This window comes from Chrysemys picta, chromosome 2, assembly GCF_011386835.1.
Source record: "Chrysemys picta bellii isolate R12L10 chromosome 2, ASM1138683v2, whole genome shotgun sequence".
Lineage (NCBI taxonomy): Eukaryota > Metazoa > Chordata > Testudines > Emydidae > Chrysemys > Chrysemys picta.
In genome coordinates, this window is record NC_088792.1 from 278,562,610 (window position 1) to 278,590,260 (window position 27,651).

The following is a 27,651-nucleotide window of genomic DNA, read 5'->3' on the forward strand; positions in this document are numbered from 1 at the left end:
TTAGGCACTAAGCAAATGGGGTAGTATTCAGAAATGCTGAGCAACCACGTTCACAGAAGGGGAGAGTGCTGTGGAGTAAACAGGAGGGAGGTGTTCGGCACTTGGCAGACATGCTGAACAGGAGAAAACATTAGCATTGGACACTGCATTATTTATATTGAGCCTGTCTGCTGAGCTGAGTGGATTTGCAAGGAGCCTTTTCTTGTGGTGCCTCCACACCTTTGCAGCCCTTTGCGCTCTTCTTACTGCTGCAGTGTCTCCTCCTTTCTAGCACCTCCTGGGGAGCAAGCCACCCCAAAAGGGACGGAGGTGACTGGGGAAAAGGCAGGGTCATGCTCCCTCTTGGATATACAGAGAGGGGGTGCACACTGTGACATCACCAGGGATGCTTCCTGTGTATGCCCTATAACAGCAGAGAGGATTATGCCTCACTACCTTCTAGAGCTTCCCCTGGGTGGTGTGGCCCTGTACCAGTTTCCTGGCAGGGCTGTAGCTAAGTGATGCAACTGAACCCATTATGGGCCTGGTTTACTGAGGTGCTTATTACCCATAACTCTCATTGACTTCAGTTGGAGTTGTGGACACTCAACGCTCCAGAAAATCAGTTCCAAATATCTCCCTGTGATGGAACCAGAGTCCTCGCATAGCTTCTCACAAAAATCACTAGAGAAATTGACCCGACTCCATTTGTTCAGAACTTGGTGCCTACTCAGCTTCTCCTAGAAACGATGGCTTCGAGAAAGGCACCCTGTCTCCTCAGAGCTCATGTCCCAGCAGCTAGAAGGCTGGCATCTTCCTTTCAAGGTGTGCAGACTGCCTTCCTATGTATTATGTCACCTACTGGGTTGTGTGGGGTGCGATGCCATGTGTTCCCTTCCACTAGTTGTGATATTCAGGATACGGGTGTTCTGAAAGCTGTAACCAAATTGCCTTGCTCCTCTCAGTATCATTCCTATAATTGTTTTAATATTAATTTAACCTATTCTTAAAGTTTAACTTTAAAAAACTCTCAGTGAAAAAACATGAGAGAAAATAGACTTATTACAAAGCGTAGTGAAATTTTCAACTGCGAGTGTAGGCAAACAATGGCAAAGGCCTCCATATGCTCTCTGAGGACCCGGTCCTCATCGGAGTTTTGCCTCTAAGGACTGCAGGCGCAGGCCCATGGATTGCATTGCATTGCGGTGAGGGAAGCAAGGAAAAGGACAGATTCTGCGCACCATCTCCGGAGAGATGCAGCACAGGGGGAAGAAGGCTTTATGCCATCTTTCCACTGCCTGGGTTCCAGCGTTGGCGTAAGTACTAATAAAAGGGACATAAGTATAAGAGCCAACCACTCCATTATGGAAGTATTATACACATGGAAATGGTGCAAATGGTACTGATGCATTTATAAGTACAAGTGCAAGCAGGGCCGGCTCTAACTTTTTTGCTGCCCCAAGCAGCAAAAAAAGTGCCGCCCCGCCGAGCCCCCCCCCCCGAGTGCCGCGCCCCCAGAACCCCCCCCCAGAGCGCTGCGCCGCCGGAGCCTGCCCCCCCCCGCGCCGCCAGAGCACCCCCCTCCGCATGCCACCGGAGCACCCCCCCCCCCCGCGGAATGCCACACCGCGCTGCTCCCCCGCCACCCCAAGATTGGCCGCCCCTTACCAGGTGCCGCCCCAAGCATGTGCTTGTTTGCCTGGTGCCTGGAGCCGGCCCTGAGTGCAAGTACTTTTAACTACTGTATTCCCTGCAAGACTCCCCCACCCCACCCCCTCAGGAGGCTCCTAGCTGTCTATTGCAGTGACCATTCAGAAGAGAAAGGCGTGGAGCCGCCACTCTCCCTGGCTAGTGCAACAGCCGGGCCAATGTGAAAAAGCTCTGGCAGCCGGAACTCAGATCTGAAGCTCCCAAGCCAGGACTGTGGGTTCTGGGGGCCAGCCAGAATCTGGGACAGTTGGGAGGAATGTGATTGTTTCAAAATATTAGTTTGAAAAAGTATTTGCAGATAAAAAAAAAGTGACTTATGTTTTAAGACCCTTTAAACTGTATTTAAATACAAATGCTAAGTACGGAATATTTAAAGTGCTTACCTACAAGTATGTGGAATACTTCAAAACATGTACTTAAGTACCAACATACTCAAGTACTTGGGGACACTGCAGGATTCTGCCTGCAGCAGAGACTGGTGTGGCCCATGGAGTCAGTCTGCAAAGCTCCAAGGACTATTCTAGTTTGCGGCAATCTTACTCAGTTGCCTATTGCCTGCTCTGCAGCCCAGAATCCACCATAGTGCAGAGTGCTATGTGCACACCCCCTTCCACCCCAGATCTGCCCCCTCCTGCTCTAAGCACCACCCTGGCACAACTCTTCCACCAGAGGGCAGTGTAAGGCCCTGTACTGCTCTTCTGTCAGAGGAATTTCCCCCCATCCTGCAGAGGGCCCTTGTCAGTCTTCTCTTGAAACTCTGGGGTGAAGAACTGGCCCAGAAATGGCTAGTGGCTATTATACTCTTCCTGCTCCAGAGCTGAATGACATGACAACTGCCAGGGGAAGTGGAGAACAGGTGAAATACAACCAATTTATTTTCCGTGTACTGGTTTTATCCCTGGCTTGTCTCATATGGCAACTACCAGAGAGCTGCGGTGGAGGATTAGAAGCAACTGAGACAAAATGTCTCAGGGGTTTTCTATATAGAGTTTTGGGACGTGGCAAACCAGGGTGTTAATCTAGAGCACACTAACTTGCCACGCACTGAGTGGCACTCGGAAGACCCTTCTGCACAGCAGTCTCTTCCTTCCCCACATAACTTAATGATTGCTTCATGCCCAGAATCAAGGAAATGGATCTCCTTGCTATCCTCTCTAATATAGCTGTGGATGTTCTCATTATCCATATAAAGACCTAATTCTTGTTGGAATCATATGAAATTTTGAGCCTTGGTTAGATCTTGTGGCAGTGAGTTCCACAAATTAGTGATGCATTGTGAACAAAAGTATTTCATTTTGTCACTTATACATGTGGTGGCTTTTCAGTTTTGCTGAATGTCCCCTTGCCAAAATTCTTCCCAGTCAAGCGGGAAAGCATGTTTCAAATGTGAGATTAGTTTATTTGGATCTTTCTTTAGCTAGCCTATGTATTCTAACCAATAGAGATGAAGACAACACAAGCTTTCAAGAGATGGCATTAGCTGGCAGCAATATGGGACAGGTTACACAGAACAGAGCTGGTGCAGAAGTGCACATATTTCAGATTTCCTTCAGGGAAACACAGTTCATCACCATGTAATAAGTGGAAACGACAAACTTTGTACATGGCAGGGAGAAGAAATGCTAACTCAAACAACTTGTAAACAGGCTTGTAAACATATTCTCATGCTAATGCAGGAGATCTCTGTATCCCAGACAAGTGCCCTTTCATGCCTGACATTTCCCCTTCAACTTGACTTTGGCTGTTTCACAATTATTTGGGTCCAACTGTTCAACCATAAATCCTGTCAAGTATGAGAGGGGTAGCCGTGTTAGTCTGGATCTTTAAAAAGCGACAAAGAGTCCTGTGGCACCTTATAGACTAATAGACATAGTGGAGCATGCATCTGATAAAGTGGATATTCACCCACGAAAGCTTATACTCCAATACGTCTGTTAGTCTATAAGGTGCCACAGGACTCTTTGTTGCTTTTTTCATAAATCCTGGTTTGCCAGAAGCTGGGAATGGGCGACAGGGGGTGGATCACTTGATGATTACCTGTTCTATTCATTCCCTCTGAAGCACCTGACATTGGTCACGGTCAGAAGACAGGATACTGGGCTAGATGGACCTTTGGTCTGACCCAGTATGGCCGTTCGTATGTTCTGGTAGAATAATTAAATAAAAGGACCCACAAACTTGACGGCCATCCAGACTCAAGTAGGGCATGTGCAGTAGCTACCTGGTTTCCCTTGCTAGCACACCAGCCCTGTCCTTGATTTTTAGAGTGAATTCCTGGCCCCATTCAATTTACTGACAAAACTCCCATTGACTTCAATGGGGCCAGGATTTTACCCTTAGTGTTTGAAAGCAACATGTAAAGGTAAAGATCTAAAAGTAACATCTGTATGCGTTCCTTTTCGGCACTGAAATCTGTGCCACATGCAGCAGTAAGAGAAACAACGAAGTCGGTAGCAGAATTCCATGCAACAGTCTGTATTTAACTTAGGAATCATCACGTCCGCGCTAATATCAGAAATAGTATACTTAAGACTTAAAATCCTGACAGACAAAGCACAGTCTAGTTGCTGTGAATCAGGAGACTAGGGTTCTTTCCCGAACTCTGCCACTGACCTGCTGTGTGACCTTGAGGAAGTCACTTTGCCTCTCTGAGCCTCAGTTTCCCCATCCACCCTTGTCTGTTTGTCTATTTAGAGCATAAGCTCTTTGGGGTAGAGGCAGTCTCTTTTTATATGTTTGTAGAGCATCTAGCACAAGGGGGACCTGATCTCAATTGTGCCATGTAGGTACTAGCATAATAAAATTGCCACTAATAAGCCTGTGACGATCAGGCCTTATTCATCATCATGTATATAGTGCCAGAGACATGCTAGATGCTTCACAGACATAGAGGAAACAGGACCCTGCCCTGAGGAGCTTACAGATTAAAGACACTGTGAGTGTCTACAGTCTAACTCTTGTTCTACTCAGCTTCCACGACAGTTAAGGAAGAAGTTAGCTCTATTTCATAGAAAATGGGGCTAGTTTCACTGGTGCCAGTCCAATAAGTGTAAGTGAAACATCTTTGTGCCAGCACGGCTCCCCTTCTGCTCCAGGACTGTTTGCCCAGACAGAGCAGAGTTACTGTTGATGCCTCCTTCAATGTTGATAAATGCAAAGTAATGCACATTGGAAAACATAATCCCAACTATACATATAAAATGATGGGGTCTAATTTAGCTGTTACCAATCAAGAAAGAGACCTTGGAGTCATTGTGGATAGTTCTCTGAAAACATCCACTCAATGTGCAGCGGCAGTCAAAAAGGCAAACAGAATGTTGGGAATCATTAAGAAAGGGATAGATAATAAGACAGAAAATATCATATTGCCTCTATATAAATCCATGGTACACCCATATCTTGAATACTGTGTGCAGATGTGGTTGCCCCGTCTCAAAAAAGATATATTAGAATTGGAAAAGGTTCAGAAAAGGGCAACAAAAATGATTGGGGTATAGAATGGCTTCCGTATGTGGAGAGATTGATAAGACTGGGACTTTTCAGCTTGGAAAAGAGACGACTAATGGGGGATATGAAAGAGGTCTATAAAATCATGACTGGTGTGGAGAAGTTTTATTTACTCCTTCTCATAACACAAGTACCAGGGGCCACCAAATGAAATTAATAAGCAGCAGGTTTAAAACAAACAAAAGGAAGTATTTTTTCACACAATGCACAGTCAACCTGTGGAACTCCTTGCCAGAGGATGTTGTGAAGGTCAAGAATATAACAGGTTTGAAAAAGGAACTAGATAAATTCATGGATGATAGGTACATCAATGGCTATTACCCAGGATGGGCAGGGATGGTGTCCCTGGCCTCTGTTTGACAGAAGCTGGGAATGTGCGACAGGGGATGGATCACTTGATGATTACCTGTTCTGTTCATTCCCTCTGGGGCACCTGGCATTGGCCACTGTTGGAAGACAGGACATTGGGCTAGATGGACCTTTGGTCTGAACCAGTATGGCTGTTCTTATGTTCTTATGTTCTCCCTCAAGGGTGCTGATATAGCAGGAAGCTATAGTCTATATTTGGGGTTCCATATGAGAGAATGAGCTGAACAGTCACATCTGGGGCCCCTCTGGCCGTGTCTCCTTCACAGATGAGCACTACCCACTTTCGTAGGCTGGGCTGGCCCTATACAACCATCCACCCAAGCACGACTGAGGTTGTGTCTGCCTTGTGCTGTTCCTCTTTACAATGTGGTAGACTGTGCACTGCATCTGTCCCCGTGTCTCTAGTTACAGCTTTGAAGAGGGCATCCTTGTATGGAATCCCCATCTATGGCCCTGCATGCTGGCACAATCTGTGGCACTATCCCTAAACGATTTCTGAAAGACATGTCTCCAGTCTGATAAATTCCAGCAATGGGGGCTTCACAGTCCCCCTGGCCAATCTGTCTCACTGCAGAACTCTTCTAAAACCGCAACATTTTCACTAATCTTTCATCTAAGTCCTTCCTGCTGTACAATAGCATCAGCCCAGAGCATCTGCTTCTTGACTCACTTGATTAATGAAAATAACTGCCCCCTGCTCCATCGCTAACATCCCTGATCATGTTTGCGAGCAGATATTTCCTCCTCTCTGCCTGGTTTTCTGCAGAATGAGCCTGGCCCTCCCTTAACATTTCCCCAGACAGTGCCTAGTTTCCTCATCTTTTATTATTTTTGTTGCTTTCCTCTGAACTCTCCTCTAAATGAGCTAAGAAGTGGAATCCTGCCTGCAGTCAACTCCAGGTAACCCAGCTGAAGGCAGCAGGGTTGTTCAGGTGCAACCAAGGGCAGAATTGGGCTCTAAGTATTTTAAAAATCATGGGGGGTCCCAATTCTGTTGGGGCCTAAGCAGAAACGTCAAGCAGAGGGAAATAATGACCTTGCTTGCTATCCAGAACACACTTCTTTGAATACAGCCCAGTACTGGATTTATTTTCTTTGACAGCCTTCCATTGCTAATTCTCCTGCAATTTATCATCCACTCTGAGCCCCACTATTACCAGCACCAACCCGGCATTCTGCCCATTCTGAGCCGTCAGTTTCTGAACTGCGTCACCCAGCTCCAGCGCTCATGTTCAAGGCTTTGTGTTAACCACTGATGAATGGTTCATGGCTCTATCCTGTCTGCCTTCCCAGATCCTCCCAGCACTACCATGGCTGCACCCAAGAGAGTTACACCCACTTGGGGACAGTGGGGAGGAGAAAAGAGTTTTTCTGACCATTTGGCACTTGCTGTCGCCTCAGTGCAGGACTTCAGCCTCCATCATGCTTTAGACCACAAGCCTTAAAAAAAAACCCACCTGCCAATCACAGGTGTCTGAAGATTACAACTCTCGGGGGCCTGATCTGGATCTTGCATTGTGTAATTTTTTACCTTGACTTCAGTGGATTTACACTGCAGTGAGATTAAAATAGACCCGATGCCTTCTGTATGGAGTACAAATGCCCCCTGAAGATCAAGGAGGAAGGGCATGGATTTGCATCGGAAAGGATAACGTGGTGGCATGGGGTCTGGTTTTAAGAGACCACATGCTTGCAGGGCCCAAGTGCCAGGGATGGGAGATGTAAGGAATTACTTACAGGCTTTCCTGAAAGGTCAGCACAGCTAGCTTTTGGTGCTCGGCATAAAAGAATGCTTCTGAGAATCTTCTTACCTGGGTACGAAACACAAAGGTTACACGTTAAAGCCTTTTAAAGACACCAAGTGCATGCAAACCTGCTCCAGCTGCTTTGCATCACTCTGGTGACACAAGGAAGCTAGGAACCCAGGTTGCTCAGCCAATTCAGTTGGCTTTCTGCTTTGTTTTGCCGGAAGCAGCCAGTGTGTCTGGGTAAATATGGCCTGAGATGTTCAAAGCCTCTTAGGATTGAAGACACAGCCCTTGGAAATATTTTGGAATCTCTTCCAATGTACCTGCTGTTTCTTTGTTTAGAAGCAGCACATCTGTTGAATTCAAAAGTCCTCTCTGTAGCTTTAAAACTAGGGTCGCTAATTCCCTTTCCCGACAGCTGACAGGGCAGTAGCGCAGTTGCTAATTGAGGAAAGTCAATAATCAATGGTATCTTCTGCACAAAGATCTACAGTAACTCCCAGTCCTACACATGTACACAGAGGGGAAGAAACCCTACATTATCAGAAACACATACATGCGTGCCATGATATCTGCAAATTCAAGTTTTCCAAATTTTTGCATGGACATTGGAAAGAACAATTCAGCAATGGACAATCGATTGTGAAATAGTTGCAGGTTTGAAATGATTTGCAGAGCACTTAGTATGAAAACATACACTCCTAAAGAACGTGGTACTGCTATCTGCTCAGAAATAAGCTTTGACTTTCTATGCACTCCAACAAGATACGTAATCAAATCAATTAAGACTCTAGTCCTTATGTTACTGCTGTTATTTGTAAAATACAGCATCGTAGAATGGCAGCAGAAAGCATGCAAACAAAATTACAATATCCCCCTAAACCTCCAAGCTGTGTTCTGACAAATGGCCTTTCTAAAATAATAGATCAGCATCGCTTGAAAAAGGATGTTTAATAATAATAATACCTTATGTCTGAGGCTCTCAAACTGCTTCATGTAGCCAGGTAAGCAATACCACACACATTTTAAAGAAAACTGAGCACATACAGGTCAAGTAACTTGCCAAAGAACCCCAGTTCCCTGCTCTAGCCATTAGACATGTTGCTTCTTTAGCTTAGGTGCTATGTTGAAGGTACCTCCTGCTTCCTATACATTTCCCTCTGAAGGAGTTAGATAATAAAGAAAGTCCTGATCTGAAGCACTGCATTTGAGCACATGCTTCCCTAAGCAGGCAAGTAGCCCCACTGACGTCAATGTTAAAGTTAAGCACATGCTTAAGTGGGGCTTTAGAGCATTCAGCATAATCAGATAGGCAGCCGCCAAATGGTAATATGTGCGTGTGTGCATGTCTGTGAGAATGCGTGTGTGATACTAAGGAGCGGGAATGTACTGGCTGCTTATGTATAAAGAGATAATAAAAGAAACAGAACTATATTTCCAGTGGCAGCTGTGTTAAAGGAGTTATGAAGGATAGATTTTTCAATTATTTGACTCTGTGATGATTCTGTTTTTTCAGATGAATTTTCACATTTTGTGACAATCAAGGTACCATGGGAAATCAAACCTTTACCACAACTGAGTAATTTGGTATTTTGATATTTAAAATGTGCTCAGTTTTCTGTATAGTACCAGTGTTCTATAAGGACCAGGTCTTCTTTTCCATTGTGGTTGAGGGTTTTCCAAACTTTAGGCCCACAATATCCGGGGTCTACCCAAAAGCCAGGACACTGATAAGGCGGCAAGGAATGGTCAGAGGTACAGTCCTGAAATGCAGCTCTTGTATAGGACAGCAGTCTGTTTGTAATCCATGTCACTAAGGCCTCCAATTCAAATCCACACCAAGGTCCTGACCCAGCGAGCTAAATGGGAGGACCTCTGTACTCACACAGAGCCCTGCTGAAGTCTAAGAGACATGGATCTGCCCAGGCAGAACAACTTATAGTATTGGGGCTAAAATACGTAGCTAATTCAGTTTGCAAACTGCTCAAAGAAAAGACCTTCCCTTTATACTTGTCTGAGAAGTGCCTAGCACAATTCTGGTGCTATTGTAACAACAACTTATTAATGATTATTGTTAGCAGGCCCCACCAAGGAATGTAGTTTGTACCGGGAGTCAATGAAGTTGCTGAAACAAAATTATAAAAGCAGACCCTGGTTTCCCTGTTTCGTCATCTCTTGCAGATTGTGAAGCTCTTCCTGAATCTCTCAGAGCTATGCACTCCAGGCTCCAACATGCCTTCCTCTTGGCATGATGCTATCCAGCTGGAAACCTGGCTACCACTGCCAGGTGAAGACAAGACAGGCTACAAGGTCACTACTTGCTCCTATTTGTTGAACTGACAGCAAGGATTTGATAGTTGAAGGAATTATTTAAAAACTGGTCTTTTCTAGGCAAAAAAATCCCCCCTGAGCAGAGAGCCAGCACAAGGACCTAAGCATCACTTAAGTGGCATATAGGCTTTGGGTTGGTTCTCTATGTGTGTGGGGGGGTGAATTTCACACAGTAACTCTAATTAAGGCACACTCTGGATGCATCTTTGATCTCTTCCTATCAGGTTGTTATCACCATTGCTGAATGAATTGGTTAGCATTACCCTTAGCATGTGATGCTCCTGAGTAAGATAGGCTGTGACTTCTGGATGGAGTGTCACTGTCTCCAGGAACTGGGTCCATAGTGCCAAAAGGTGGGAGCAAAGCCAGGCTAGGTCCTTGCTTATCTGCTCTGCTATCTTCTCTGGATTGTTCAACATCTGGAGGGGGGAAAGGATGTTTGGAGGTTAGGTCAGTAGCATTAATTAGTACATTAGATTAAGTTTCCTTAAAAAAGCAAACAAAAAGAATGATCCTTGTCTCAGAACTGGGCTGACACTGTTTTCCTATCAATTATTTCATCCCAGATCAGGCAGTTACTATAGAATTATTTCAACACATGTATTTTAACACACATTAAGATGGAGACATAAGGGAAGTGTGGGGAGTGGGCACAATCCAGCCGTAGCCAATATTTTTCATTGCAGGTAAAAAGTAAATGAATGCAGACAATTGGTTGTTGGTCCCAGAATATCCACTAGATGGTGCTGCTTACTCTGGAATACGAAATGATGCTCCCTCTTCTGTAGACTTGGTGATGCCTTTTGATTAGAGGAACATCTCTTTCACACAGGTCAAAACACAGCACTAGCTGGGTGACTTTTTTTATAAAGTCTAATGCCCGGTACAGTATGAAAAAAAAATTCCAAAATTCCTTCACACAACAAAAAAACTAGGGGTCACCTAATGAAATTCATAGGCAGCAGGTTAAAAACAAACAAAAGAAAGTACTTCTTCACACAACGCACAGTCAAGCTGTGTAACTCATTGCCAGGGGATATTGTGTAGGGTTACCATACGTCCGTTTTTTCCCGGACATGTCCGGCTTTTCTGCAATCAAACCCCCGTCCAGGGGGAATTGCCAAAAAGCCAAACATGTCTGGGAAAATGCCGGCCGGGCACTTCACCTCCCGCGGCGGCTCTGCTCCTCCCCTGACTCTTCGGCTCTGTTTAAGAGCCGAGCTGCCCGCTATGGGCTTCAGGCAGCCCCCTTGCCTCCGGACCCCAGCCGCCGGCCGGGCACTTCCCCTCCCAGGCTCCGGCGGCGCAGGGTCCAGAGGCATGGGGGCTGCCCAAAGCTGGTAGCGCTCGGGCAGCTCGGCTCTTAAACAGAGCCGAAGAGTCAGGGAAGGAGCAGAGCCTCCGGCCGCGGCGGCTCTGCTCCTCCCCGACTCTTCGGCTCTGTTTAAGAGCCGAGCGCTAGGGGCTTTGGGCAGCCCCCATGCTTCCGGACCCTGCGCCACCGGAGCCCAGGAGGGGAAGTGCCCGGCCGGGGGCGCAGGGTCCGGAGGCATAGGGGCTGCCCGAAGCCCTAGCGCTACCGGCTTCACGGTTTGCCGGGCAGCCTCCAGACTCTGCGTCGCTGGCTGGGCACTTCCCCTCCCGGGCTCCAGCTGCGCTGGGGAAGCACCAGCCGGGGGCGCAGGGTCTGGGGGCTGCCCGGCAAACCGTGAAGCCGGTAGCGCTCGGGCAGCCCTTTTCGCGTGGCTGGGAGTGGAGGGGGCGGAGTTAGGGCGGGGTTGGGGCAGGGAAGGGGCGGAGTTGGGGCGGGGCTGGGGTTGGGAAGTGGGCGGGGCCAGGGCCCCGTGGAGGGTCCTCTTTTTTAATTTGTTAAATATGGTAACCCTAATATTGTGAAAGCCAAACGTATAACTGGGTTCAAAAAAGAATTAGATAAGTTGACGGAGGACAGGCCCATCAATGGCTATTAGCCAAGATGATCAGGGATGGAGCCCCATGCTCGAGGTGTCTCTAAATCTCCAACTGCCAGAAGCATCTGGCACTGGCCACCGTCAGAAACAGGATACTGAGCTAGCTGGACCTTGGTGGTCTGAGCCAATATGGCCATTCTTATGTTCTTAAGTGTATTTTCTCCTTTCTCTACTGCACTTGAACAAGAGTGAGAAACAGATACAAGGCTGTAGAGTTCTCTTTTATAATTCTACTGGTATTTATACACTCCAACCTCTATAGCATATAGCAACAGAGAGTCCCGTGGCACCTTTAAGACTAACAGATGTATTGGAGCATAAGCTTTCGTGGGTGAATGCCCGCTTCGTCGGATGCATCAGTAGCAGTAGAATCCACAGACAGTAATTATGTTTTATGGTAAATGTGTTAGTAAAGCCTTACTACAATGGGGCCCTGATCTATGGCTCGGGTCCCTAGGTAATACAAATTAATAATAATAATACAAGTTATACCTTAAAAAAATTAAACGAAACAAACCAACAAAAAGTCTCTTTGCCAGTCACAGTCCCTTTTCACCATAGCACCACAATGAATCCTGAGTTCCTGCTTGATTTTTACCCAGTCCTTCCCAGGCAATCTCCCAAGGCTAGTGGCACTGAAATCTAAATCAGGACTGCGTGCATATGTGTGTGTGCGCATGTGTGTGTGTAACTGTGGGTATCCTGATTGTACTTACACTGCCCTCACTGCTGTATTCCTGATTCTGCAATCAGTTCAGTGTGGGCAACCTCCTGTACCAATTCAAATAGTGAAATCAAAGGGGCCTATGGGGTGGAGGCATGTGCCCCCTGGGTGCTCTTTGCGGGATCAGGGCCTTATTTTGTATAACTAGTCCCCCTTGCTTAGAAGAAGAAATAACTTGCACTGTCAGCAATGCTGTTTACTTTTAATTTTAAATATTAGCACCTAAGTTATTGCATAAATTGTAAAGGAAGGCCCGGAGAGCAAGCTTCAAAGGAGAAGCTCCATTAACACCCAGGGTTATTAAATAGCATGATGGTTATTTTTCCAGCTCATTGGCTCTTAACCTTTTCAGCAGGCTTGAGATAACGGGAAAGGTCAGTGTCAAGCTCTAATTGTGATGTTCTTGCTGTATAATAACAGTGGGTCATACAAACTGAGAGCTAGGCAGGTGTCGGAGAAGTCCTGAGAGGTAGCCATTCCAGTTGGTCTTAGGTACTCAGCACTTCTCAGGATTCGGACAATGGGTAGTGCTGAGAAGGACCCTCCAATTCCAAGTCCCTCCCAATTCATCTGAATTCTGCAATATTCATTCATTCATTTGGGACTTCCAGAGGAGCCCAGGGAAGTCTGGAATCCACTGTATAATTGCCCGACATTCACAAAATCATGAGTCATTGCCGAAATCATACCGTTGCCTTAAAAATCAGATTTTGTAAAGTAACAATAAATATTGAGGTTCTTTTATTTGCCTTCTAGTTTCTGAACCGTCAGGTTACACTTGGGTCATATTTTCAAACTTTTCTCTGCAACCAGGAGGGTTAGACTCACATCACAGACCATGACATCTCACTCAGTTACCCCTTCCTTGAGCCCAATAACTTGTGTTTAGCTGAAGCACAGCTTCCAGAAATACATCCGGTCTTGATCTGACATCAAGAGATGGGTAATCTACTACGTCCCTTGATAGTTTGTTCCAAAGGTTAATTACCCTCACTGTAAAAAAATAAAATAGTATGCCTTATTGCTAATTGGAATTTGTCTGGTTTTGGCTTCCACCCATTGGTTCCTGTTTTGCCTTTCTCCACAACATTAAAGAGCCCTTTAGTACCCAACATTTTCTCCCCAGGAAGGAATTTATACACTGTAATCAAAGTCAGGTCTCAGTCTTCTTGTTGATAAACTAAACAGATTGAGCGTTACATCTCTCACTATAAGGCATTTTTTCCAGCCCTTGAATAATGTTTGTGGCTCTTTCCTGCACCGTCTCTCATTTTTCAACATCCTTTCCAAAATGTGGACACCAGAACTGCATGCAGTAATCCAGTTTTGGTCTCACTGATGCTGTATTCAGAGAGGTAAAATCACCTCCTTACACCAACTCACTACTTCCCTATTTATATGCCTGTTTAATTTTAGGCACCCATGTTTGACCATTTGGTCCTATATACCTGGCACTCAATCAGCAGTAAACCATATATTATAACCAGGAGTCGGTAGCTCCCAGTCCCATTTAACTAAGCTGATCTTTGGGGCTGTTCCTAGGGATGGAGGTGTCAGGCCTTGTTAAAACAGTCCAGCCAGTGATTTGATGGCAATGAAGGAGGCCCCATATGCATTTGCAGTCATAGTGCAAGAAACATTTGTTTGACTGGTGGCCGACACTGAACTTGCTTCTCCCAAGTGAGTTGTCTCAGTGAGTTTTGAAACCGTGTGAACGTATTGATTCTGCTGAAGAAAATACCTGCAGCTCGGTACAAAGTTGAGATAGCGTATCTTCCACAGCGAGCTCCGCTGGGGGCACAAAAAGAAAAACCAAGTTTGAGAAGTGACACATTAACTCATAGCTGTCATTCAACACTCGACGCTCCACCCTCCACTGGCAAGAGTCTCCTTGCCTCTGCACCCAAGATCTCTGCTCAAAAGCCCCATTCTTTCCTTAATGGTCAAATCCTGCTCACTTTACTCCAGCAGCTACCCTCAGTGAAGTTCAATGGGACACTTGCCTCAAAAAAGCGTGCAAGATTTGGCTCTTCCTATATGGGACTCCCAGTGGTATAAGCAGCAGCTTGACCAGAAAGGGAGTATGCACACTACAAAATGCCCTACCCCTTTCCCAGCAAGCAACTGTGTTAGGACTAGTGTGGGAGCATCCCCAGCTTCCATTGGGGTCAGTAGTATTGGCAGTGCTCAGCGCTGCACCAGAGGCACCCAGCACCTTGCAGGATTATGCCCTTACGTACTTTATAATGCCAAGGTAACACAGCAACAAAGGGCAAGCTGCTAAGTGCGCTGGCAAAAGCCTTCCAGGGCAGCAAATGCTTCAGCCAGTTGCCCTATACCTTGTTTCATCCCCAATATCTGAGGAGGTAAGCCAGGCTTGTAAATCTTTATGCAGCTCTGGGTCTGAAGTCTGTCAGCTCTTTGGGGCAGGGATTGTACCTTCCTCTGTGTTTGGAAAGCCCCTGGTACCTGCTGGGCCCTGCCATAGTGTCAGTAATAAATCCTATATTTGGAATGTTTGCATTCGTTTCCTTTTCTGCCTCTATGCTTGGTGGTCTCAACCAAAATGTTTGCTTTGGGGCCTTAGTGTAGACCTAGCTTTTATAGCTTGCAGCTGTCGAGTGAGATGGCCCCAGGGAAATCCCATGCTGCAGTTATGCCCCACCAAGTGTGGGTCATAGAGACATTCTGCAAAACGTCATAAAAACAGGAGATCTGAAACAAAACCTCAGGAACTTTGGCTTGCGGAATTTGCAGGGAGGAGTCATCACTAATAACAACAAGTATATAGCACATGGCTCCAAGGGAAGACCATACAAAACACCTCCTATTTAAATGTGCACAGTAACCATGAAGGGACAAATTGACACAAGGGTGTCTAACTGCAATTTTGCATTTTCATAGGTGCAACCACTGGGGGCATGAACACACATACCCACACCCCATCTTTTAATGTTCTGGTTCATGCATTTGCACTCTTGGGTTCTCAGGCTTGCTCCAGACCTAAAATTTAGGCTGATATAGCTAACTGGCCTGGAGTGTGAAAAATTCATCCCCTTGACCAATGTTGCTGTACTGACCTAACCCCCAGTGTAGACGCACCCACATCAATGGAAGAACGCTTCTGTTGACATAGCTACCATCAGCTGGAGAGGTATTGTTCCTACACCAATAGAAAAACCCCTTCCTTCAGTGGAAGCTCCGTCTACACTAGGGGGCTGTGCTGGCAGAGCTATGGCAATGTAGCTGGTATAGTCCCTGTAGTATAGACATACCCTTAACGTGGAAACTGGATCGTTACATTTTTTATGTACAGACCATGGGCCTAATCAACGCCCATTGAAGTTAATGAAAAGACTCTCAGTGACTGTAACAGGCTTTTGATGGGGCCCCAAAGTCCTGAACCTGCAATCAGATATTTTAGACTTGTAAATGAGAATGGAGAATTTCATTCATAAGTGGCTAAGTTGCATTTAGTGAATCTGCATGTATAGTAAGTATGTGTGCAAACGAAATGCGTATTTATGCATCGTAAACTGTCTGAAAATCTGCCCCATGGGATGCAGAAATGTAACCTGTATGTGTTTTGGGTCTTTTTATATTTGTGATAGATGAAACACAGAAGAGGCAATACCACCTTGCACCTTTCAACTTCCAAACCTGCCAATGTGTGATGCAAATAATCTCTACATGTGACCAATAACCAAAATGCATGACACCTGTGTTTTGTTGTCATGCTTTAATTGACAGGTTACAGTAACTTTAAAGTACCGGATCTGTTTTTAAGGATGTTTTCTCACTGTGTGAAAGAAATAAACCAGTTTTCTTAACTGAATGCAGGTTATTTGAAAGAGGGGAACATGCGGCCCGTAACAGTGAATGCAGCAGGATGAGGAGGTGGAACCAGCCCCAATGTGGGATGTGCAGCACAATGTTTTATAGCTGACTGCTCCGACAGTACCTACAGAATCGATATGGAAGACATTCTCTCTCTCTTTTTTTAAGCCATTGGTCAGTGGAATGGGGCACGTCTCTCCCATCGGCTCTGCAATCCTAATATTGCCAGCTAATGCCTTTTTAAAATATATGAAAGCGCCATCCATGCTTCCTAAATCCAAAGAAACGGGTTGGAAAACAGAGACTGGCTTGGGGAGTTCTTCATTTCTAATTAACTACTCAGTACCACTGCAAGCATGAGAGAGCACAAATTAATGAATGCAGGCCTGCAACCCTACAACAGTGCTAGGCTTTGAAGCGTTGGACCCAATATCCTTACTAGTGCCTTGAAAGGTCTACAAAGCCATAGTGGCTTCTGCTTCAGGGGGAGAATCTATTAAACAGCTAAATTAGGGAGAAAAGCAGAAAACACTTTAAAGAGCATGTAGTAATTATGCTATTATCAAGGTGTCTGTGGTAAAAAGCAATACATTCTAAAGCAGAAATTGGAGACTATGTTCTAATAAAATTTACCTTAAATTGAGTTTTCCCCCCTAATTTGAAAAATATTTGCTCATGGGGCTGTTGGTTCCTAAAGTTCTCCCACGCCTGATAGGGAGCTCAAGGCTTTGAAAGGCAACCGATTCCAGATATCATTCAAAGAAACAATTTTTGGACACTTATAATAACTTATTCCTTCTAAACACTAATGCGACCTTCAGCTAGTATAAACTGATTGCAGTAGAGTGATGTCGATTTACATCAGTCCTGACTCATGATTACCCTAAAATAAACCCCAAAAATAAAATCAGGGAAAAAAATCCCCTAAAATCCCATGACAAACTGGAAAACTTAGTTACTAAAAGGTCTGTTTAAAATGAGACTAAGAGATGTAAAATGTCTGTTCTCTTACCTAACTTCAGCTGTGGCAAATCTGGAATCTCTTTCATTATGACTGTGTAGTACACATGAAGCCCTCTGTATGCATTCAAGAGCAGCAGACACAGGTCCTTATGCCATTTGTATGCATGCTGCATGCAGTTTTCAGAAGGGACATAAAAGCTTCCCTGGATAAGGAAACAGAAAAAATAAATGCAAATTAAAATTTATGCTCTTCTTTTGTGCTGGAGGTTTTAAAAATGTGAGTGTGAGATGCCCCATAAGCTTGCATCCTTTAGGTCACATGTAGATCTTTATTTCCACTCCTCGACAATGTACAAAGAACCACACACTTGGTATCACATAAGAGGATGTTCAGAGCATGATTCCTACTGGTCCTTTCCTCAGGCATTAGCTCCTTTTCTACATCAGAAGCAGGAAGCCTGAACTTGGGTCTGTCATATGAGGAAGCAAGTGGACAGAAGAAAGTATGTTTAAACACAGACGTCTCCAAAAACGTGTGGAAAAGGAATAGTATTTTACACCTACCTATAGATGTAGGTAGTAGAGCTTAAGCCGGCTTTTGCAATACTGTAACAAAGTCAGAGGGATACCCTCCATTTAAAATCAGAACCTGACTACAAATTTGCTGCCTGCAATTGTTATGAGCACAGCCTAAGGTTACTAGAACTGAAAGAAAGAAGATAAAAATGGTTCCCTGATATTTTCAATTTGTTTACTTTGTGCATTTGACAGCACTTTGTAGATAGTCAGTTTCCCTGTTTGCCCTGTGTAGTGAGCTAAGCCCTGATCCTGCCATCAGCTCTGGATTTCATTACAGAATTGAGGCCTGAAGAACTTTTCCCTGTTGTTTGGGTGGTGGTTTTTTTACCCAGAACCGCATGAGAGAAACAACACTTGAAAGAGGGAATTCAGGAGCAGGTGCTCATTATTCAGATTGACATTGTCCCTTTAAGATAGAAGGACAGAGAGTCCCAAACCAAACCCTGGTACCCAAACTTTCTTGAACACTAATGAAGTTCAGATACTGATTTGCACAGTGCAGCCAGGTCTTCCTCCTACAGTAAAGTGGCTGAATTACACCACCACATCATAACTCTCCTGCACTGAATATGGGTAAGTAGAATGGCCCAGTGGTAGGCCCAGTGGTACATTTTCAACTCCAGTGCTTGATACCGACATAGTGAAGGATTCAGGTGTCAAGAAGCATGCCAATCCTGGCTCTGTTTGCACATGTCACACACTGAATTTCCACACTGTGCAGATTACTATCCACTTGCTATATTCCCTGCTGACTGCAGAAGGCAGTGGACACCACTGGACAGTCAACATTTCCCTGCAGGGACCACCTAGCAGTATCTGTGAAAGGACAAAAACAATGAGGCATCCTTGGGGCACCTTAGAGACTAACAAATTTATTTGGGCATAAGCTTTTGTGGGCTATAACACACTTCATCAGTTATAGCCCAGGAAAGCTTATGGCCAAATAAATTTGTTAGTCTCTAAACCTGGTCTACACTACGAGTTTAGGTCGAATTAAGCCTGGACACATCCACACGACGAAGCCCTTTTTTTTGACTTAAAGGGCCCTTTAAACTGGTTTCTTTACTCCACCTCCGACGAGGGGATTAGCGCTGAAATCAGCCTTTGTGGGCCGGATTTGGGGTAGTGTGGACGGAATTCGACGTTATTGGCCTCCGGGAGCTATCCCACAGTGCTTCATTGTGACCGCTCTGGACAGCACTCCCAACTCAGATGCACTGGCCAGGTAGACAGGAAAAGCCCCGCAAACTTTTGAATTTCATTTCCTGTTTGCCCAGCGTGGAGAGCACAGGTGACCATGCAGAGCTCATCAGCACAGGTAACCATGATGGAGTCCCAGGATCGCAAAAGAGCTCCAGCATGGACCGAACGGGAGGTACGGGATCTGCTGGCCATATGGGGAGACGAATCAGTGCTAGCTGAACTCCGTAGCAGTAAACGAAATGGGAAAATAGTAGAAAAAGTCTCAAAGGTCATGAAGGACAGAGGCCATAACAGTGATGCACAGCAGTGCCGCGTGAAAATTAAGGAGCTAAGGCAAGCCTACCACAAAGCCAGAGAGGCAAACGGAAGGTCCGGGGCAGAGCCGCAGACATGCTGCTTCTACGCAGAGCTACATGCCATGCTAGGGGGTGCAGCCACCACTACCTCAACTGTGTGCTTTGACTCCATCAATGGAGAATCACGCAACAGAGAAGCGGGTTCGGGGTATGAGAAGATGATGATGAAGACAATGAAGATAGCTCACAGCAAGGAAGCGGAGAAACCGGTTTCCCCAACAGCCAGGATATGTTTATCACCCTGGACCTGGAACCAGTAACCCCCGAACTCACCCAAGGCGTGCTCCCAGACCCCAAGGGCACACAAGGGACCTCTGGTGAATGTACCTTTGTAAATATTACACATGGTTTAAAAGCAAGCATGTTTAATGATTAATTTGCCCTGGCAATCGTGGCCAGTACAGCTACTGGAAAAGTCTGTTAATGTGTACGGGGATGGATCAGAAATCCTCCAGGGACATCTCCAGAAAGCTCTCCTTGATGTACTCCCAAAGCCTTTGGGAAAGGTTTCTGGGGAGGGCTACCTTATCCCGTCCGCCATGGTAGGACACTTTACCACGCCAGGCCAGTAGCACGTAGTCTGGAATCATTGCATAACAAAGCATGGCAGCATATGGTCCCAGTGTTTGCTGGCATGCAGACAACATCCATTTCTTATCTCTCTTTGTTATCCTCAGGAGACTGATATCATTCACGGACACCTGGTTGAAATGGGGTGATTTTATTAAGGGGACATTCAGAGGTGCCAATTCCTGCTCGGCTGAACAGAAATGTTCCCCGCGGTTAGCCACGCGGTGGGGAGGAGGGGTGAAGTGATCATCCCAGAGAATTGTGTGTGTGTGTGGGGGGGTAGTTGGGTTTGTGCTGCATGTTAACCCGGAAACCACAGCCCCTCCTTTTACATTGCAAACTCATTTTAAATGGCCAACCCAATGGGTGCTTGGTATGGGAAATGAGGGCGCTGCTGTTTGAAACCATTCCCACATGTTATGAAGGTTAAAAAAGCCTAAAGACTGTGGCTTACCATGGCTGCCTGCAAGCCGAATTCTGTTGCCTGGCACTGCGTGAGTGATCTCTCACACCAAACCGGCAGGCCCTCAATATAAGAGGAAAAATGCGACCTTGTAACGAAAGCACATGTGCTGTGTAATGTGAACAGCAAAATTTAACGTGAAAGAGTGTACCCATTGTTCTCTAAAATGTGTCTTTTTTAACCACCTCTCTCTTCTCCTCCACCAGCTGCAAGTGTTTCTCCTTCACAGAGGCTAGTGAAGATTAGAAGGAGAAAACGGCGGACTCGGGATGATATGTTCTCGGAGCTCCAGATGTCCTCCCACGCTGACAGAGCACAGCAGAATTCATGGAGGCAGTCAATATCAGAGTGCAAAAAAGCACAATATGAACGAGAGGAGAGGTGGCAGGCTGAATCGTGGGCTGAAGAGAGCAAGTGGCGGGCTGAAGAGGATAGGTGGCATCAGCTTGCTGACAGAAGGCAAGAGTTGATACTCCGGCTGCTGGAGCATCAAACTGAAATGCTCCAGGGTATGGTTGAGCTGCAGGAAAGGCAGCAGGAGCAGAGACCGCCGCTACAGCCCCTGTGTAACCAACAGCCCTCCTCCCCAAGTTCCATAGCCTCATCACCCAGACGCCCAAGAACGTGGTGCGGGGGCCTCCGACCACCCAGCCACTCCACCCCAGATGATTGCCCAAGCATCAGAAGGCTGGCCTTCAATAAGTGTTAAAGTTTTAAACTTTTAAACTGCAGTGTGTCCTTTTCCTTCCCTCCTACCCCACCCCTCCCGGGCTACCTTGGCAATTATCCCCCTAGTTGTGTGATGAATTAATAAAGAATGCATGAATGTGAAGTAACAATGACTTTATTGCCTCTGCAAGCGGTGCTCGAAGGGGGGAGGGGAGGGTGGTTAGTTTACAGGGAAGTAGAGTGAACCGGGGAGAGGGGAGGGTTCATCAAGGAGAAACAAACAGAAGTTTCACACCGTAGCCTGGCCAGTCACAAAACTGGTTTTCAAAGCTTCTCTGATGCGCACCGTGCCCTGCTGTACTCTTCTAACCACCCTGGTGTCTGGCTGTGCGTAATCAGCGGCCAGGCGATTTGCCTCAACCTCCCACCCCGCCATAAATGTCTCCCCCTTACTCTCACAGATATTGTGGAGCGCACAGCAAGCAGCAATAACAATTGGAATATTGGCTTCACTGAGGTCTACCTAAGTCAGTAAACTGTGCCAGCGCGCTTTTAAACGTCCAAATGCACATTCTACCACCATTCGGCACTTGCTCAGCCTATAGTTGAACAGGTCCGGACTACTGTCCAGGCTGCCGTGTACGGCTTCATGCGCCATGGCATTAAGGGGTAGGCTGGGTCCCCAAGGATAACTATTGGCATTTCAACATCCCCAACGGTTATTTTCTAGTCCGGGAAGAAAGTCCCTTCCTCCAGCTTTTGAAACAGACCAGAGGTCCTGAAGACGCGAGCATCATGTACCTTTCCCAGCCATCCCATGTTGATGTTAGTGAAATGTCCCTTGTGATCCACCAGGGCTTGCAGCAGCATTGAAAAGTACCTCTTACGGTTTATGTACTCAGTGGCTTGGTGCTCCAGTGACAGGATAGGGATATGGGTTCCGTCTATCGCCCCACCACAGTTTGGGAATCCCATTGCAGCAAAGCCATCCACTATGACCTGCACGTTTCCCAGAGTCACTACCCTTGATATCAGCAGGTCTTTGATTGCGTTGGCTACTTGGATCACAGCAGCCCCCACAGTAGATTTGCCCACTCCAAATTGATTCCCGACTGACCGGTAGCTGTCTGGCGTTGCAAGCTTCCACAGGGCTATCGCCACTCGCTTCTCAACTGTGAGGGCTGCTCTCATCCTGGTATTCTGGCGCTTCAGGGCAGGGGAAAGCAAGTCACAAAGTTCCATGAAAGTGCCCTTACCCATGCGAAAGTTTCGCAGCCATTGGGAATCGTCCCACACCTGCAACACGATGCAGTCCCACCAGTCTGTGCTTGTTTCCCAGGCTCAGAATCGGCATTCCACGGCATGAACCTGCCCCAGTAACACCATGATTTGCGTATTGCTGGGGCCTGTACTTTGGGAGAGGTCTATGTCCTTGTCAATTTCCTCATCACTCTCGTCGCCGCGCTGCAATCGCTGCAATTGTCTCCTTGCCTAGTTTTGCTTTGGCATGTTCTGGCTCTGCATATACTCCAGGACAATGCGTGTGGTGTTCATAGTGCTCATAATTGCCGCAGTGATCTGAGCGGGCTCCATGATCCCAGTGCTATGGCGTCTGGGCTGAAAAAAGGCGAGAAACTATTGTCTGATGGAGGGAGGGAGGGGCGAGTGACAACATGGCTTACAGGGAATTAAAATCAACAAAGGTGGCTGTGCATCAGGGAGAAACACAAACAACTGTCATACAGAATGGCCCCCCCAAAGATTGAACTCAAAACCCTGGGTTTAGCAGGCCATTGATTTCACGGAGGGAGGGGGAAGCAAAGGAATACAGAACAAATCTGGTCCATCTATCTTTTACATCTTAGGCTGGCAGCAGATGGTGCAGCATGACTGATAGCCATCGGCATCTTCTGGGTGCTTGGCAGAAAATGCTGTATTGTGACTGCTAGCCATCATCGTCAAGACGGTTCAATAGGACTGCCAGCAGGACTAAGTCTCCAGGAGACAAAATATTTCTGCCCAGGTGCCTCTGACCGAACTCACTGAGGAGTACGACGATGATGGATACCAGTCATAATACACCATCTACTGCCAAAAGGCAAGGAGCTGCTGCTGTATAGCAATGCAGCCCCACGTCTGCCAGCACCCAGATAGCCGATGACGGCTACCAGTCATACTGCACCGTCTACTGCCAAAAGGCAATTAGCTGCTGCTGTGTAGCAATGCAGTTCCACGTCTGCCGGCACCCAGATGACATATGGTGACGGTGAGCTGAGCTGAGCGGGCTCCATGTTTGCCGTGGTACGTCGTGTGCACAGGTAACCCAGGTAAAAAGGCGCAAATCGATAGTCCGCTGTTGCTGTGATGGAAGGGGAGGGGCCTGACGACATGTACCCAGAACCCTCCGCGACATTGTTTTTGCATCATCAGGCATTGGGATCTCAACCCAGAATTCCAAGGGGCAGCGGAGACTGCGGGAACTGTGAGATAGCTACCCACAGTGCAACGCTCCGGAAGTCGACGCTAGCTACTGTGGACGCGGTCCGCCGACTTAATGCACTTAGAGCATTTTATATGGGGACACACACAATCAACTGTATAAAAACGATTTCTATAAAACCGGCTTCTATAAATTCGACCTAGTTTCGTAGTGTAGACATACCCTAAGGTGCCACAAGTATTCCTCGTTGTTTTTGCTGATACAGACTAACACAGCTACCCCTCTGAAACCTGTGAAAGGACAGCAGTTCTCTATGCTTAGTATAGGGGAGGGTATCTCAGGACTCACCTTCCCATACATGGCCTGCAAGAGCTTGAATTTGGTGGTGTATTTTCCCAGGAGTTAGCTGGGATTTTGCAATGGACACAAGGGAAGCAGTTTGTCTTGATGGGTGGGAAACACTAACATGGGGCTTCTCAGTTGGCTGACACACCACAGGCTGAACCTAGGACCTCTAAAGCTGCACCCATGAGTCTCCACAGCTTGAGCTAAAGGGACAGGCCCTGTAGCTGGGGGCTGCAACAGACTCACACCCTGTGGGGATCAGACACAGAGGAGAATGCGTAACATACACCAAGCAGTGAATTACGAGAGCATGGAACGGAAAAATAGCCTTTCTTCAACCTCTCCTCCTCAGCACACCCATACAGGGGCAGCCATGATATGGATCCCAGCCCTCCAACTGTCTCCTGGTAGGTGGACACTTGTATTTGCACATATCCCCACTGATTTCAATGTGGCTTTGAACGAGCACAGGGGCTTGCCCATGTGGAGTCAGTCAGGGCCAGGGCTCTTGTCCAACACTTGTATTTCTTATTGGCAAATTTTAGTCTCTATTAGGAATCTCTCAGGATTGTCGTTGAGTTGTGTTTTAAATATTAGCTTTAAATCCTGAAGGTTTGGACGATCTGAGCACCTCACATTCACAACACAGTATCTGGGGACCTGGGGGAGGTGGAAAGGGGGAACGAATGGAGAAAAGGTGCTGGAAGAGGATAAAAATGTGGAAGTGGATTGCTAAACTTTTTAGAGTTAAAAATATACTACTGCCACATTACTTAGGCTAAACCATTCTGATAAATAAAGGCTACATGAAATAACAGAAGCATCTATTTGTGGTGCATTGTAATTTCACATTTTATATTGGTGAGATATTAGATCTTAGTTGCACAACAAGATGATGTTTTAATGGGTCTGTTTGCTGCCTTTCTTGACGTAAAACATCGTTATAATGCAAAAATAATAAGAACCAGGAAAATGGAACAGCAGCTGGGATCACAAATGTGTGAGTTAAAGGCAGTGAAAATCTTTATCAATTAACTCCATGTTAATTACATTCATGTTTGCATAGTTCTCAGACGTTGCTTTCTTTTAAAATCCTAACATATTTTTCAAGTTGATTTCATATGAGTGATTAGTGTCCCTGTGTCAGAGATCAGTTAATTCACGTTAGCTAAGCACAGGTGTTGTGAGAATGGTTCTTGCAGACCTATGCAAGTGCCAACAATGGATGGGGGAGGAGAAGTTATTTATAAAAATATTGCTTGCTGCCCAATATATTGGGCAGCATCTAGAGGTCACAGTACAGAGCAAGAGCCAGGAGACCTAGAAACCAGAAAGGCTTAAGCAGCTAGTAGGCTAAATGATACAAATTCAACCTTTAAAAACATATCAGAAAAGTATATACATTGTAATTAGGGCCATTCCTTATAAATAGCTAACAAAGCCATGTTAGATAGACCAGGGCTTTGAAATGTAGACTGGTATTGTTAGAGAATTAGAAGAAGATAGTTACTGTATTTGTCTGTGTTTACCTATATCTTGTCAGAGGTTAGCAATGTTACTATATTCTACTGATTCAGAGATCAAAAGGGAATATTAACATTTAGATGAAACTTGGCTGTAATAATATCATTGTCTATATTTCTCTTTGAAGTTTGTAGTAAACTATCTATGAACTGCTGAAATGGTTAATTGCCTTATGCTGATCAATGCAACTAATTGCCTATGTATACACAGGAAATAGGTTTCAGAGTAGCAGCCGTGTTAGTCTGTATCCGCAAAAAGAAGAACAGGAGTACTTGTGGCACCTTAGAGACTAACAAATTTATTAGAGCATAAGCTTTCGTGGACTACAGGAAATAGGATTGACTTCTAAGCCATAATGTATATTACCTATTCTTCATCCAATTAATGCCTGATGCGTTAACTACTGTCAAGAGGCTAATGCAGCCTGCCAGAGATCTAGAAAAGAACTCTAGGGCCCCAATCCTGTATCTCAGATCTGCTTTAGCTTGGTCAAGGGAAGCTTGAGTTGCAAGACTGAAGTCTCCAGCTCCAAGTCTGGATCACCCTGGTATTTCTCATGGAAGAATTTATACAAACTCTGCACATGAACTGGCTATTTGGATTATAACCTAAGGACCTGACTCTGAAAGAACTTTTTGCAACTCAGCGGCTCACCATCTCTACTATGAACAGACCTACGAACTTTATTCCTATCTTTATGTATAATGATCTTTAACCACAATCTCTCTTTTCTTTTTAAATAGATCTTAGTTTATTAATGAGAATTGGGTGTAAGTGTGAATTTGGGTAAGATTTGAAATATTCATTGACCTGGTGGGTAAAGTATCTGATCCCTTGGGCAGGGGTAGAACTTTATATATGATGAACAAGATTTTCAGTAATGCTCCTTATATTTGACTAGGCTATCTGGGTGGGAGCCCAAGTCTGGATTGCTTTAATGGAACTTATGTTTTGATAACCAGTAAGGTATTGTAGCAGCTGTTTGGTGGCCGGGTTGGTGAATCTAATTATTAGAATAACCACCAGTTTGGGGGATCATCTGTCCCATTCTTTGCAGTTTGCCCTGATTGAGCAATCTCAAGTGTGATCCCCCCCTCCTCCCCAGCAAGAACCATCACACAGATTTTAGTCCCAACTCCGCATTAGACTAGCTGCGTGACACTGGGCAAGTCACTTGATCCACATTTTCAAAAGTTATGCTAATTTTCAATCCTTCCATTCTTGTGTGCCCAACTAGAGTCACTCATAGGAGCCTGGTTTTCAAAGATCCTGACCCCGAGCCAACTCCAATATTCGGCAGTGCTGATCACTCAGGGCTTCCCCTGGCTATCTATGGACTTGTGGCTGCTTTTGAAAACATGGGTCTTCATGTCACCTCCCTCTCTGCAAAATGGGGATGAAAAGAACCCCCCCCCCCCGCATGTGGAGGTTGCTTTTAGTTCTTCAGGTGAACAGCATTAGGGTGACCAGATAGCAAGTGTGAAAAATCGGGATGGGGGTGGGGGGTAATAGGAGCCTATATAGGAAAAAGCTTCAAATATCAGGACTGTCCCTATAAAATCTGGACATCTGGTCACCCTAAACAGCATTAAGGAGCGTTTGGTGATCGCACAGAATATTTCGGACGGGTAAGCATTCAAAAATCCAATTAAAAATATCATAGGCTCAACAAGCCACTCTCTGACATTTAATCCAAATTGATTCTGGACCAATTGTATAGTGTGGTTGGTGTGCAAAGGCAGCAGACAGCTGGAGTCAAAGCCCTATTGAACTGAAACATGAGAGGAGTTTAAATGTGATCCTGATAAAAGAAGAAAATAGTGACATGCATCTTTTGGTCATTTTAAAAAGAATTCCCTGTGATTTCAGGCTCTGGGAACATTTACACTGTATATTCACTACATGTATGAGGAGTCTACATGGCTGAGGAATCATGGCCCTAATACATCCCCTTGGCATCACCAAACCTGACCTTCCCCTCAGAAAAGGGAATATGTTGGAATGAAGGGGGTGTGGGCAGCATGTAGTAATCTTCTGTGATCCAATGTTGGCATAATCCCACCCCCAACACCAGAAGCTGGTATGTCAGGTGCAAGTTAGAGCAGCCCTGAGACAGCTCTAACATGCACCAGGGGTAAAACTGGCCCTGGCTGTCCCCAGGATTAGGCTAGGTTGGAAGTAGCTTCCAGTCACCATTGTCCCCACCTTGGGTGTTGGGTCAAGCACAGCTCTGGATCTGACCCAGATTGTGAGGCCATCGAGTTAAAAATCTGATTAGTCATTAAGTAAAGAGCTGTTTGTATGTTGATAAACGTAAGGACCCAAACCTCAAACACAAAGCCCCCCCCCAGCATGTTTGTGTGC

General features: G+C 45.8%; 1 protein-coding gene across 5 annotated transcripts in view; it reads right to left on the bottom strand.

The window, feature by feature from the left end:
* Positions 1 to 27,651, bottom strand: part of FAM135B (family with sequence similarity 135 member B) — a 331,843-nt gene that overhangs the window by 17,707 nt on the left and 286,485 nt on the right. For all 5 annotated transcript variants that reach the window (XM_065586241.1, XM_005291038.4, XM_065586240.1 and 2 more), the window contains exons 8-11: positions 17,188 to 17,341; positions 14,080 to 14,129; positions 9,908 to 10,063; positions 7,303 to 7,376 (exon numbers count right to left, since the gene is read on the bottom strand). In XM_065586241.1, coding sequence (XP_065442313.1) covers positions 7,303 to 7,376; positions 9,908 to 10,063; positions 14,080 to 14,129; positions 17,188 to 17,341 — 434 coding nt within the window. The remainder of the gene's footprint in view (positions 1 to 7,302; positions 7,377 to 9,907; positions 10,064 to 14,079; positions 14,130 to 17,187; positions 17,342 to 27,651) is intronic.